The sequence below is a fragment of the Choloepus didactylus genome, chromosome 4 (assembly GCF_015220235.1).
Source record: "Choloepus didactylus isolate mChoDid1 chromosome 4, mChoDid1.pri, whole genome shotgun sequence".
Lineage (NCBI taxonomy): Eukaryota > Metazoa > Chordata > Mammalia > Pilosa > Megalonychidae > Choloepus > Choloepus didactylus.
This window is the reverse complement of record NC_051310.1, coordinates 53705811-53720869: the sequence shown is the minus strand read 5'-3', so window position 1 is coordinate 53720869 and position 15059 is coordinate 53705811. Positions and strand designations below refer to the sequence as shown.

Genomic DNA, 15059 nt, shown 5'->3' with positions numbered 1-15059 from the left:
TTTTCACTGTCATCCTTTTGTACCTTTTGAATTTTGAACCATTTGAATGATTACCTAGTCACAATTTAATTTTAAAATGTTTGGAGGCGGGGCAAGATGGCAGACTGGTGAGCTGTAAGTTTTAGTTACTCCTCCAGGAAAGTAGGTAAAAAGCCAGGAACTGTGTGGACTGGACACCATAGAGCAATCTGTCTTTGGGCATACTTGATACAACACTCATGAAAATGTCGAACTGCTGAGATCAGCGAAATCTGTAAGTTTTTGCGGCCAGGGGACCCGCGCCCCTCCCTGCCAGGCTCAGTCCCGTGGGAGGAGGGGCTGCCAGCTCCGGGAAGGAGAAGGGAGAACTGCAGTGGTAGCCCTTCTCGGAAACTCATTCTACTGATTCAAACTCCAACCATAGATAGACTGAGACCAGACACCAGAGAATCTGAGAGCTGCCAGCCCAGCAGAGAAGAGACAGGCATAGAAAAAAAAAAATAACACGAAAAACTCCAAAATAAAACCAGAGGATTTTTGGAGTTCTGGTGAACACAGAGAGGGGAAGGGCGGAGCTCAGGCCTTGAGGCGCATATGCAAATCCTGAAGAAAAGCTGATCTCTCTGCCCTGTGGACCTTTCCTTAATGGCCCTGGTTGCTTTGTCTCTTAGCATTTCAATAATCCATTAGATCTCTGAGGAGGGCCCTTTTTTTTTTTTTTTTTTTTTTTTTAATCCTTTTTTCTTTTTCTAAAACAATTACTCTAAGAAGCCCAATACAGAAAGCTTCAAAGAATTGCAATTTGGGCACGTCAAGTCAAGAGCAGAACTAAGAGAGCTCTGAGACAAAAGGCAATAATCCAGTGGCTGAGAAAATTCACTAAACAACACAACTTCCCAAGAAAAGGGGGGTGTCCGCTCACAGCCACCATCCTGGTGGACAGGAAACACTCCTGCCCATCGCCAGCCCCATAGCCCAGAGCTGCCCCAGACAACCCAGTGTGACGGAAGCACTTCAAATAACAGGCACACACCACAAAACTGGGCGTGGACATTAGCCTTCCCTGCAACCTCAGCTGATTGTCCTAGAGCTGGGAAGGTGGAGCAGTGTGAATTAACAAAGCCCCATTCAGCCATCATTTGAGCAGACTGGAAGCCTCCCTACACAGCCCAGCAGCCCAGAACTGCCCTGGGGGGACGGCACTCACCTGTGACATAGCACAGTCATCCCTCAACAGAGGACCCGGGGTGCACGGCCTGGAAGAGGGGCCCACTTGCAAGTCTCAGGAGCCATACGCCAATACCAAAGACTTGTGGGTCAGTGGCAGAGACAAACTGTGGCAGGACTGAACTGAAGGATTAGACTATTGCAGCAGCTTTAAAACTCTAGGATCATCAGGGAGATTTGATTGTTAGGGCCACCCCCCCTCCCCGACTGCCCAGAAACACGCCCCATATACAGGGCACGCAACACCAACTTCACACGCAAGCTTGGTACACCAATTGGGCCCCACAAGACTCACTCCCCCACTCACCAAAAAAAAGGCTAAGCAGGGGAGAACTGGCTTGTGGAGAACAGGTGGCTTGTGGACGCCACCTGCTGGTTAGAGAAAGTGTACTCCACGAAGCTGTAGATCTGATAAATTAGAGATAAGGACTTCAATAGGTCTATGTGCCGGTTTGAGTGTATTGTGTCCCCCAAATGCCATTATCTTTGTGGTTTTGTGTGGGGCAGGTGTTTTGGTGATGGTTGGATTTGCTTGGAATGTGCCCCACCCAGCTGCGGGCAATGATTCTGATGAGATGTTCTCATGGAGGCATGGCCCCACCCATTCAGGGTGGGCCTTGATCGGTGGAGCTACATAAATGAGCTGACTCGGGGGGAGGAGGAGAGTGCAGCTGGGAGTGATGTTTTGAAGAGGAGCAAGCTTGCTAGTAGAGGTACGTCCTGGGAGAAAGCCGTTTTGAGGCCGGAGCTTTGGAGCAGATGCCAGCTGCCTTCCTAGCTAACAGAGGTTTTCCGGAGGCCATTGGCCATCCTCCGGTGAGGGTACCCGATTGCTGATGTGTTGCCTTGGACGCTTTGTGGCCTTAAGACTGTAACTGTGTAGCAAAATAAATCCCCGTTTTATAAAAGCCAATCCATCTCTGGTGTTTTGCATTCTGCAGCATTAGCAAACTAGGACAGATTTTGGTACCAGAGAAGTGGGGTGCTTTTGCTGCTGAGTTTGCAAATACCAAACATGTTGGAACGGCTTTTTAAATGGATAAGGGGGAATTTCTGGAAGAGTTGTGAGGAGCTTGATAGAAAAGGCCAAAACTGCTTTAAAGAGACTGTTTGTGGAAATATGGACTCTAAAGATACTTCTGATGAGGCCTTGAACAGAGATGATGAATGTGTTGTAAACTGGAAGAAAGGCGATCCTTGTTTTAAAGTGGCAGAGAATTTGGCAAAATTGAGTCCTGGTGTCAGATGGAAGGAAGAATCTGGAAGCAACAACTTGGAATACTTAGCTGAGGAGATCTCCAGACTACGTGTGGAGGACGTATCCTGGCTTCTCCTTGCAGCTTATAGTAAAATGCGAGCAGAGAGAGATAAACTTAGAACTGAACTCTTGGGTTCAAAGAAACCAGAAGTTGATGGCTTGGAAAATTACGGGCTTCCAGTGGGTAGAATCCCAGAAGCTACAGCCCAACCTGAGGACAAGCCAAGATTGGATAAGGAGTTAAGCAGAAAGGATTTGTGGAAACTCCTATTGTCTGATGGCTTTGACCCCTGCATGCTTCATGCAAAGCCAACAGAATTTTTGCGAGATCTTTATAGACGGAGCCATTGCCGGTCTGGACTGGAGGAGACAGACAAGGAAAAAATTAAAGGAAAAATCTCTTCAAAGACAGAGCCATGGAGGTTGAGGTCTGGAGTCAAGAGGTTTAGGGCTGGGAGAGCAGAGCAGCCCACATGCATGGAAAGGGTGAGTTTGCCCTGGAGGTCGAGGGCGGGCTTTCCGCCTCGATGCTCTGGAAGAGTTTTGCCACCTCAGGTCCCAAAGAGGGTGGAGCACATTTCCAGGGAATTGAGGAGAGCCTGGCTGCCACCACACTGTTCTGAAGGGGTTGAGCGTGTGCCCCGGAGATGGAAGGGAATCCGGGAGCTGCCCCGATGTTTGAGGAGGGTGGGGCCGAGAAGGTGGTCTCCCCAATGTGTGGAAATGTTGGAGCACTCACCTAAGTGTTTGGAGAGGAACGGGCTGCAGAAAAGGCCCTTGGGAAGGGTTAGGCTCCCGCTCTCAAGCCCCAAGGATGCAACGTCGTTCTGTAAATGACTCTCGGACTTTGAAATCTAATGGACTTTGTCCTGTGGGTTTTAGGAACTGTTTTGCTCCTGTTAACCCTGTTTTCCTTACTGTTTCTCCTTATGGCAATGTAAATGTTTATCCTATGAATGTCTCTCCTTTGTATATTGGAAGCACATAACTTGTTCTAGGTTCACAGATCCACAGCTAGAGGGGAATTATGCCTTAGAACTGACCAAGCCTAAACTGATTTTGATGGGATTTTGTACTTAACTTTTGTTACTGAAATGATTTAAGTTTTTGTGATATTGTGATGGAATGAATATATTTTGTATTTGGAAAGATAATGTCATTTTGGGGTTCAGGGGGTGGAATGTGCCGGTTTGAGTGTATTGTGTCCCCCAAATGCCATTATCTTTGTGGTTTTGTGTGGGGCAGGTGTTTTGGTGATGGTTGGATTTGCTTGGAATGTGCCCCACCCAGCTGCGGGCAATGATTCTGATGAGATGTTCTCATGGAGGCATGGCCCCACCCATTCAGGGTGGGCCTTGATCGGTGGAGCTACATAAATGAGCTGACTCGGGGGGAGGAGGAGAGTGCAGCTGGGAGTGATGTTTTGAAGAGGAGCAAGCTTGCTAGTAGAGGAACGTCCTGGGAGAAAGCCGTTTTGAGGCCGGAGCTTTGGAGCAGATGCCAGCTGCCTTCCTAGCTAACAGAGGTTTTCCGGAGGCCATTGGCCATCCTCCGGTGAGGGTACCCGATTGCTGATGTGTTGCCTTGGACGCTTTGTGGCCTTAAGACTGTAACTGTGTAGCAAAATAAATCCCCGTTTTATAAAAGCCAATCCATCTCTGGTGTTTTGCATTCTGCAGCATTAGCAAACTAGGACAGTCTACAAACCCTAAAAGAACCCTATCAAGTTCAGCAAATGCCACGAGGCCAAAAACAACAGAAAATTATAAAGCATATGAAAAAACCAGACGATATGGATAACCCAAGCCCAAGCACACAAATCAAAAGACCAGAAGAGACACAGCACCTAGAGCAGCTACTCAAAGAACTAAAGATGAACAATGAGACCATAGTACGGGATATGAAGGAAATCAAGAAGACTCTAGAAGAGCATAAAGAAGACATTGCAAGACTAAATAAAAAAATGGATGATCTTATGGAAATTAAAGAAACTGTTGACCAAATTAAAAAGATTCTGGACACTCATAGTACAAGACTAGAGGAAGTTGAACAACGAATCAGTGACCTGGAAGATGACAGAATGGAAAATGAAAGCATAAAAGAAAGAATGGGGAAAAAAATTGAAAAAATCGAAATGGACCTCAGGGATATGATAGATAATATGAAACGTCCAAATATAAGACTCATTGGTGTCCCAGAAGGGGAAGAAAAGGGTAAAGGTCTAGGAAGAGTATTCAAAGAAATTGTTGGGGAAAACTTCCCAAATCTTCAAAACAACATAAATACACAAATCATAAATGCTCAGCGAACTCCAAATAGAATAAATCCAAATAAACCCACTCGGAGACATATAGTGATCACACTGTCAAACACAGAAGAGAAGGAGCAAGTTCTGAAAGCAGCAAGAGAAAAGCAATTCACCACATACAAAGGAAACAGCATAAGACTAAGTAGTGACTACTCAGCAGCCACCATGTAGGCGAGAAGGCAGTGGCACTATATATTTAAAATTCTGAGTGAGAAAAATTTCCAGCCAAGAATACTTTATCCAGCAAAGCTCTCCTTCAAATTTGAGGGAGAGCTTAAATTTTTCACAGACAAAGAAATGCTGAGAGAATTTGCTAACAAGAGACCTGCCCTACTGGAGATACTAAAGGGAGCCCTACAGACAGAGAAACAAAGACAGGACAGAGAGACTTGGAGAAAGGTTCAGTACTAACGAGATTCGGTATGGGTACAATAAAGGATATTAATAGAGAGAGGGAAAAATATGGCAAACATAAACCAAAGGATAAGATGGCCGATTCAAGAAATGCCTTCACGGTTTTAACGTTGAATGTAAATGGATTAAACTCCCCAATTAAAAGATATAGATTCGCAGAATGGATCAAAAAAAATGAACCATCAATATGTTGCATACAAGAGACTCATCTTAGACACAGGGACACAAAGAAACTGAAAGTGAAAGGCTGGAAAAAAATATTTCATGCAAGCCACAGCCAAAAGAAAGCAGGTGTAGCAATATTAATCTCAGATAAAATAGACTTCAAATGCAGGGATGTTTTGAGAGACAAAGAAGGTCACTACATACTAATAAAAGGGGCAATTCAGCAAGAAGAAATAACAATCGTAAATGTCTATGCACCCAATCAAGGTGCCACAAAATACATGAGAGAAACACTGGCAAAACTAAAGGAAGCAATTGATGTTTCCACAATAATTGTGGGAGACTTCAACACATCACTCTCTCCTATAGATAGATCAACCAGGCAGAAGACCAATAAGGAAATTGAAAACCTAAACAATCTGATAAATGAATTAGATTTAACAGACATATACAGGACATTACATCCCAAATCACCAGGATACACATACTTTTCTAGTGCTCATGGAACTTTCTCCAGAATAGATCATATGCTGGGACATAAAACAAGCCTCAATAAATTTAAAAAGATTGAAATTATTCAAAGCACATTCTCTGACCACAATGGAATACAATTAGAAGTCAATAACCATCAGAGACTTAGAAAATTCACAAATACCTGGAGGTTAAACAACACACTCCTAAACAATCAGTGGGTTAAAGAAGAAATAGCAAGAGAAATTGCTAAATATATAGAGACGAATGAAAATGAGAACACAACATACCAAAACCTATGGGATGCAGCAAAAGCAGTGCTAAGGGGGAAATTTATAGCACTAAACGCATATATTAAAAAGGAAGAAAGAGCCAAAATCAAAGAACTAATGGATCAACTGAAGAAGCTAGAAAATGAACAGCAAACCAATCCTAAACCAAGTAGAAGAAAAGAAATAACAAGGATTAAAGCAGAAATAAATGACATAGAGAACAAAAAAACAATAGAGAGGATAAATATCACCAAAAGTTGGTTCTTTGAGAAGATCAACAAGATTGACAAGCCCCTAGCTAGACTGACAAAATCAAAAAGAGAGAAGACCCATATAAATAAAATAATGAATGAAAAAGGTGACATAACTGCAGATCCTGAAGAAATTAAAAAAATTATAACAGGATATTATGAACAACTGTATGGCAACAAACTGGATAATGTAGAGGAAATGGACAATTTCCTGGAAACATATGAACAACCTAGACTGACCAGAGAAGAAATAGAAGACCTCAACCAACCCATCACAAGCAAAGAGATCCAATCAGTCATCAAAAATCTTCCCACAAATAAATGCCCAGGGCCAGATGGCTTCACAGGGGAATTCTACCAAACTTTCCAGAAAGAACTGACACCAATCTTACTCAAACTCTTTCAAAACATTGAAGAAAATGGAACACTACCTAACTCATTTTATGAAGCTAACATCAATCTAATACCAAAACCAGGCAAAGATGCTACAAAAAAAGAAAACTACCGGCCAATCTCCCTAATGAATATAGATGCAAAAATCCTCAACAAAATACTTGCAAATCGAATCCAAAGACACATTAAAAAAATCATACACCATGACCAAGTGGGGTTCATTCCAGGCATGCAAGGATGGTTCAACATAAGAAAAACAATCAATGTATTACAACACATTAACCAGTCAAAAGGGAAAAATCAATTGATCATCTCAATAGATGCTGAAAAAGCATTTGACAAAATCCAACATCCCTTTTTGATAAAAACACTTCAAAAGGTAGGAATTGAAGGAAACTTCCTCAACATCATAAAGAGCATATATGAAAAACCCACAGCCAGCATAGTACTCAATGGTGAGAGACTGAAAGCCTTCCCTCTAAGATCAGGAACAAGACAAGGATGCCCGCTGTCACCACTGTTATTCAACATTGTGCTGGAAGTGCTAGCCAGGGCAATCCGGCAAGACAAAGAAATAAAAGGCATCCAAATTGGAAAAGAAGAAGTAAAACTGTCATTGTTTGCAGATGATATGATCTTATATCTAGAAAACCCTGAGAAATCAACGATACACCTACTAGAGCTAATAAACAAATTTAGCAAAGTAGCGGGATACAAGGTTAATGCACATAAGTCAGTAATGTTTCTATATGCTAGAAATGAACAAACTGAAGAGACACTCAAGAAAAAGATACCATTTTCAATAGCAACTAAAAAAATCAAGTACCTAGGAATAAACTTAACCAAAGATGTAAAAGACCTATACAAAGAAAACTACATAACTCTACTAAAAGAAATAGAAGGGACCTTAAAAGATAGAAAAATATTCCATGTTCATGGATAGGAAGGCTAAATGTCATTAAGATGTCAATTCTACCCAAACTCATCTACAGATTCAATGCAATCCCAATCAAAATTCCAACAACCTACTTTGCAGACTTGGAAAAGCTAGTTATCAAATTTATTTGGAAAGGGAAGATGCCTCGAATTGCTAAAGACACTCTAAAAAAGAAAAACGAAGTGGGAGGACTTACACTCCCTGACTTTGAAGCTTATTATAAAGCCACAGTTGCCAAAACAGCATGGTACTGGCACAAAGATAGACATATAGATCAATGGAATCGAATTGAGAATTCAGAGATAGACCCTCAGATCTATGGCCGACTGATCTTTGATAAGGCCCCCAAAGTCACTGAACTGAGCCATAATGGTCTTTTCAACAAATGTGGCTGGGAGAGTTGGATATCCATATCCAAAAGAATGAAAGAGGACCCCTACCTCACCCCCTACACAAAAATTAACTCAAAATGGACCAAAGATCTCAGTATAAAAGAAAGTACCATAAAACTCCTAGAAGATAATGTAGGAAAACATCTTCAAGACCTTGTATTAGGCGGCCACTTCCTAGACTTTACACCCAAAGCACAAGCAACAAAAGAGAAAATAGATAAATGGGAACTCCTCAAGCTTAGAAGTTTCTGCACCTCAAAGGAATTTCTCAAAAAGGTAAAGAGGCAGCCAACTCAATGGGAAAAAATTTTTGGAAACCATGTATCTGACAAAAGACTGATATCTTGCATATACAAAGAAATCCTACAACTCAATGACAATAGTACAGACAGCCCAATTATAAAATGGGCAAAAGATATGAAAAGACAGTTCTCTGAAGAGGAAATACAAATGGCCAAGAAACACATGAAAAAATGTTCAGCTTCACTAGCTATTAGAGAGATGCAAATTAAAACCACAATGAGATACCATCTAACACCGGTTAGAATGGCTGCCATTAAACAAACAGGAAACTACAAATGCTGGAGGGGATGTGGAGAAATTGGAACTCATTCATTGTTGGTGGGACTGTATAATGGTTCAGCCACTCTGGAAGTCAGTCTGGCAGTTCCTTAGAAAACTAGATATAGAGCTACCATTCGATCCAGCGATTGCACTTCTCGGTATATACCTGGAAGATCGGAAAGCAGTGACACGAACAGATATCTGCACGCCAATGTTCATAGCAGCATTATTCACAATTGCCAAGAGATGGAAACAACCCAAATGTCCTTCAACAGATGAGTGGATAAATAAAATGTGGTATACACACACAATGGAATACTACGCGGCAGTAAGAAGGAACGATCTGGTGAAACATATGACAACATGGATGAACCTTGAAGACATAATGCTGAGCGAAATAAGCCAGGAACAAAAAGAGAAATATTATATGTTACCACTAATGTGAACTTTGAAAAATGTAAAACAAATGTTTTATAATGTAGAATGTAGGGGAACTAGCAATAGAGAGCAATTAAGGAAAGGGGAACAATAATCCAAGAAGAACAGATAAGCTATTTAACGTTCTGGGGATGCCCAGGAATGACTATGGTCTGTTAATTTCTGATGGATATAGTAGGAACAAGTTCACAGAAATGTTGCTATATTATGTAACTTTCTTGGGGTAAAGTAGGAACATGTTGGAAGTTAAGCAGTTATCTTAGGTTAGTTGTGTTTTTCTTACCCCCTTGTTATGGTCTCTTTGAAATGTTCTTTTATTGTATGTTTGTCTTCTTTTTAACTTTTTTTTTCATACAGTTGATTTAAAAAAGAAGGGAAAGTTAAAAAAAAAAAGAAAAGAAAAACAAGGAAAAAAAAAAGATGTAGTGCCCCCTTGAGGAGCCTGTGGAGAATGCAGGGGTATTCGCCTACCCCACCTCCATGGTTGCTAACATGACCACAGACATGGGGGACTGGTGGTTTGATGGGTTGAGCCCTCTACCATTAGTTTTACCCTTGGGAAGACGGTTGCTGCGGGGGAGAGGCTAGGCCTCCCTATATTTGTGCCTAAGAGTCTCCTCCTGAATGACTCTTTGTTGCTCAGATGTGGCCCTCTCTTTCTGGCTGGGCCAGCTTGAAGGGTGGAATCGCTGCCCTCCCCCCTGCATGGGATCGGACACCCAGGGGAGTGAATCTCCCTGGCAACGTGGAATATGACTCCCGGGGAGGAATGTAGACCCGGCATCGTGGGACGGAGAACATCTTCTTGACCAAAAGGGGGATGTGAAAGGAAATGAAATAAGCTTCAGTGGCAGAGAGATTCCTAAACGAGCCGAGGGATCACTCTGGTGGGCACTCTTACGCACACTTTAGACAACCCTTTTTAGGTTCTAAAGAATTGGGGTAGCTGGTGGTGGATGCCTGAAACTATCAAACTACAACCCAGAACCCATGAATCTCGAAGACAGTTGTATAAAAATGTAGCTTATGAGGGGTGACAATGGGATTGGGAAAGCCATAAGGACCAAACTCCACTTTGTCTAGTTTATGGATGGATGTGTAGAAAAGTAGGGGAAGGAAACAAACAGACAAAGGTACCCAGTGTTCTTTTTTACTTCAATTGCTCTTTTTCACTCTAATTATTATTCTTGTTATTTTTGTGTGTGTGCTAATGAAGGTTTCAGGGATTGATTTAGGTGATGAATGTACAACTATGTAATGGTACTGTAAACAATCGAAAGTACAATTTGTTTTGTATGACTGCGTGGTATGTGAATATATCTCAATAAAATGATGATTAAAAAAAAAAATGTTTACCTTTTCCTTCCCCAGTACTTTCTATCTTTCTATTATCTTCGTCCTCCCTTGTTTTTCTCCTTACCTTTCTATTACTTTTTGCATGTTCTCTTCTTTTGGGCCAAAAGGTTGACTTTTGAGATCTTGTCAATTAGTTAAAATGCTTTATTTCTGCTGCATGTCCTACCTATCCAGTTTGTGTTGTGGGTTTGATCTTCAACTGTATTTGTTGAATTTTCCTCTATTAGAAGAGGGTGCCTTACATTTCTGGGGGGACTACTTCTGAGGCAGAGCTAGTTCAATGACCTGAGAGTTTCTGCAGGCCAGTCTTGAGATAGCAGGCTACATAGGCTCCATTTGTTTTTTGCCCATATATTTAAATTTTCCATAGTCTAGGAATGGGCTTATTTTTATTGTTTCGAGTTACTTTTATTTCATAATTACGAGCTTCGTTTATCTTGTTTTATCGATTTATTTTAGGTAAGAGTGTGTACTCCATTACCTACCCCACAGCCTACTCCTCCTTGCTCACCTTCGTCACCTCCTAAGGAGCGAGTGATAGTAAAAACTCCAGATTCTTCTCCCTGTGATTCAGATCATGATGTAGCTTTTCCTGTGAAAGAACTATTTGTGGAAAAAGGTAAAAGCTTTATTCTTATAACTCAGTCTTAATTTTAGGAACTACTAAGTAAAATTTTGTGGTTTGTTATATGACATGTTTTAGGATTCATACATGAATCTGTTGTTACTAAATATCTAAGAGACTAAGGAATTGGTTGCCACTTTTAAAGTATCTAATCTAATAGACAGACAAATTCAAGTGCTTGGTGGTATTAAAAGTGTCAAGCCTTTTCATGGTTATTTTCTTATACTTTAGTGAGTTAATTTAGGAATTTTCCTATTATTATTTGTATTATTATTGCTGTTACTTGTAAACCAAAATGCTAAGGGATTTTTGTAACAGCATATCTTGCTTTTCTGTGGTGGTGTTTATTGAATTTTTTTCTTTTTCTGTCTTTCTATTTTAAATCTTTAGGATTTGAAATCTCTGCCACTACACTTGTTAATACTCCAGTGGTTACCCCTGTTCCTACACCTCCTCCAACAGCAGCTCTTACCCCGACTTTGTCAGAGATTTCTGTTGATAAACTGAAAATACCAAGCCCTGAATTTCCTAAGCCATGGGGTGATGGAGAGCTGCCTTTGGAAGAAGAGAATCCTAACTCCCTTAAAGAAGAACCTCTTCAACCAAGAGCTATGTAAGCAATAACATTTACTTCTAGTGAAAGTACATTTCATTTTAAGCTTGCCTGATTTTGATGGGAAACATCAAAAATGATAAATGGAACTTTGAAAACCATGACCTACATTAGAAGAAAGAGGTTTAATAATTTAAGTTTTTAACAGTTTTTATCAAATGTATTTATACCTTCACCTCTTTCTCAAAAGGTTTGAAGTAGACTAAAATGAAGCTATCAGTCATGTTGTTAATACAATAGAAAACAATTTCTATCCAATGTGGATCTTCATATAGTATGATCAGCTGTTTTATATCATCATATATCCCCATTTAGGTTTACCTTATGAGTGGAGGAGCTTTCAAGATGGTTTATGATCAAACCATGAAAACAGTTTTAGAAAAATGAAGCTTGTTAATCTAGTAGTGTAGATTATAGAACTACTTTTCTAAAAGGCATTTAGTGTCTTTGAATCTGTTTTTTATCTCAAAATGAATATAGACCTTCAGTGGCTTAATATGTTCAAAATATATCTTTATTTTCTTAGTGTGATGTCTGTGTCTAAGGATGAAGAACCTGAGAGCGTAGATTTCCCTGCTCAGCCTGCACCTCCAGAGCCAGTTCCCTTTATACCCTTTGCTGCTGGTGCCAAGGCCCCTTCGCCCACACAGACGCCAGGTTCTAATTCATCAACACTGGAGAGCACCTTGAGTGTTACGATCACTGAAACAGAAACTTTAGATAGACCCATCTCTGAAGGAGAAATTTTATTTAGCTGTGGTCAAAAATTGGCTCCCAAGAGTAAGTTAATTTGTATCAGTCGATTTCACTTATTAGGTTATGGTAGTTCCTGAACTGATATTTTTCTGTTTGGAAATGTTTTTACTTAGTTTTCAAGACTTAAAATGGTATTATAGAAATAAAATGAACTCTGGACAAGTCAGTAAAATATTCTGAACCCTTATCCTTAGACAATGAAATCTGCCTCATAATCCCGCCCTCCAGAGATAATGTAACTCTTAATAGTTTGGGGTATACATTTCCAGTCTTTTTTTCTGTGCATATGTGGACATATATATATACACACACATGTATCTGTATGTATGTTTACCCTTAAAAATAGGATCATACTATACATTTTTATTTGAAACCTGAATTTTTCAACTAAGAATAAATTGTGGACATTTCTATATCAGTACATCTAGGTTTACCTCATTTTTAAAAAATGTCCTTGTAGTTTGTTTAAACAATACTATACTGGTGGCCTTTGTATTGTTTTCAGTATTTCTCTTCTTACTATATACAACTCTCCAGTGACCATCGTTGCACATATATCTTTGTGCACTTCTCTGATAAATTCCTTGGAATAAATGCCTACAAGTGGAATTGCTGAGTCAGAGTATGTACCTTTACAATACTAATACACTGACAAAGTGATCTCCTGAATGGTTACCCGGTTTTTAATTACCTCAACAGTGTATGAGAGTGTCAATTTCTCAGTTTCATAGTTACAATTGTTATTTATACAGTGGTACCTTGGTACTCGTCATTAATTGGTTCCGGGAGGTGTGACGAGTATCAAAAACAATGAGGACCAAACAAATTTTTCCCATAAGGAATAATGTAGATAAATTTAGTGCATTCCCAAATCAAAGAGTGCACATTTTTAAGGCAAGATGTAAGAAGTTATGGTTGTATATCATTACTTTACATGAGAAATAAACCTAAAAATTAATAAAAACTCAGATTAAATAAAATAAAAGCTTCACTTTATCTGTACTGAGAAGAGTCCATGGCCTAATAGGATGGTGGGAGGAGAATGGTAAGGAGGAGACGTTACATGGAGTGATGCTTTGGAAGGAGAGTCCCCCTCCAATGGAGTACTGGGCACTTGCACTTCAGGTGTTCTTTCTCTTTTCTTCTTTTTTTCAGCTTGCACCACAAGCTCCAACACACTTTCTGTCACCATCACTAAAACTTATCCAATGAGGACTGCTTCTGTCTTCTTTTCAGAATTCCTTGAAAATGTGAAATTCTTTGGTCATTCAATAAATTCATATTTCTGCTTGTCTGGTTGGTTCTTCTCCACAAAGTTTTGAACTTCTGCCCATTTTGCACACATTTCTTTTATCAAAGAACAGGGGACATCCTCCCTTATCTCCTCCTCACCTGAAGAAATCCCTTCAGCCCCCTTTCGTTGCTGCTCCTGTAGTTCCTGCAGCTCCTCAGTGCTGAGCTCTTCATGATGTTCCTCCTCTAACTCCTCAACATCAGTCTTTTTTTTTTTATCGCTTTTCTATTTTTCATGATGTTGGAGACTGTTGTTCTAGGCAAACCACATTCCCTAGCAATATCAGTAATTTGAATACCACTCTTATTTGCCTATTATTCCTGTTTTTTGCTCCATGATGGTGCAAAGTAATTTTCTTTTCTGCTCAGCGCTCTCACTGCTCATTTTCTTAGGACCCATGATAAGAAAAATAACGCAGTTATACAAAATGACCCCAGAGGCTAAGCTAAAACCACAAGGGAATGTGCGCAGGGCAAGAGCTACTGCGTGAGTGATGTGTGACCCTTTGTTTTGGCTGTTTTGGGTAGTGAGTCATGAGGCAACTGACACTTGTGTGTCAAGTACCAAACAAAGGGCGAGTACTGGGACGAAATTTTCACATCAGAATGCCTCGAATACCAAATTCAACAAGTTTCAAAGCAATTGAGTACCGAGGTACCACTGTAGTTCTTTTTAATTCTTGCCGATTTGGTGTGTGAAACAAAAATCCCGTAGCTCAGTGCAAATTTTCACCTGAATATGTTGCATTTTTTTAAACTGGTGAGGATGACTAGCTTGTCAGTTATTTGTTTATTAACTTTGCCATTATCTCTATTGTAGATAAGTCTAAATGTATTCTATGGCTTCATGTTCAGATTATTTACTACATTTGTGTGTCTTCTTTTTTAAAAATTTACATTTTAATTTTTAGTTTTAGGAGAGGGAAGACTCTATTTGACAAACCCAAGTGATAGCTTATCCAGTACTCTGCATGATGCCTTTGAAATGGTAAGGAATGATTGACTCAAACATTGAATTCTGACATGAATATCTTAGTGAACTTTTTGCCACTGATCTGGTTTTTTTTCTCAATTATTTGAATTATAGGCACTTATAAAATATTTGTGAAGGAAGTTAAAGTCTCTTGCACACTTCTTTTTTTATTGAGGTGAAATTCACATAACATAAAATTAACCATTTTAAAGTGAACAATTCAGTGACATTTAACATAGTCACAATGTTGAGTAATTACCACGTCTCTCTAGTTCCAAAACTTTTCATCACCCCAAAAGGAGACCATGTACCAATTATAAGCAGTAACTTCCCATTCTCTGTTCCTCTCAGTCTTGCATATTTCACAATATAAT

The 15059-nt window shown here is 39.9% G+C and overlaps 1 protein-coding gene across 5 annotated transcripts in view; it reads left to right on the top strand.

The window, feature by feature from the left end:
• Window positions 1-15059, top strand: part of KIAA0586 (KIAA0586 ortholog) — a 168758-nt gene that overhangs the window by 64272 nt on the left and 89427 nt on the right. For all 5 annotated transcript variants that reach the window (XM_037832616.1, XM_037832619.1, XM_037832617.1 and 2 more), the window contains 4 exons: window positions 10885-11044; window positions 11441-11663; window positions 12190-12443; window positions 14624-14700. In XM_037832616.1, the coding sequence (XP_037688544.1) occupies window positions 10885-11044; window positions 11441-11663; window positions 12190-12443; window positions 14624-14700 (714 nt within the window). The remainder of the gene's footprint in view (window positions 1-10884; window positions 11045-11440; window positions 11664-12189; window positions 12444-14623; window positions 14701-15059) is intronic.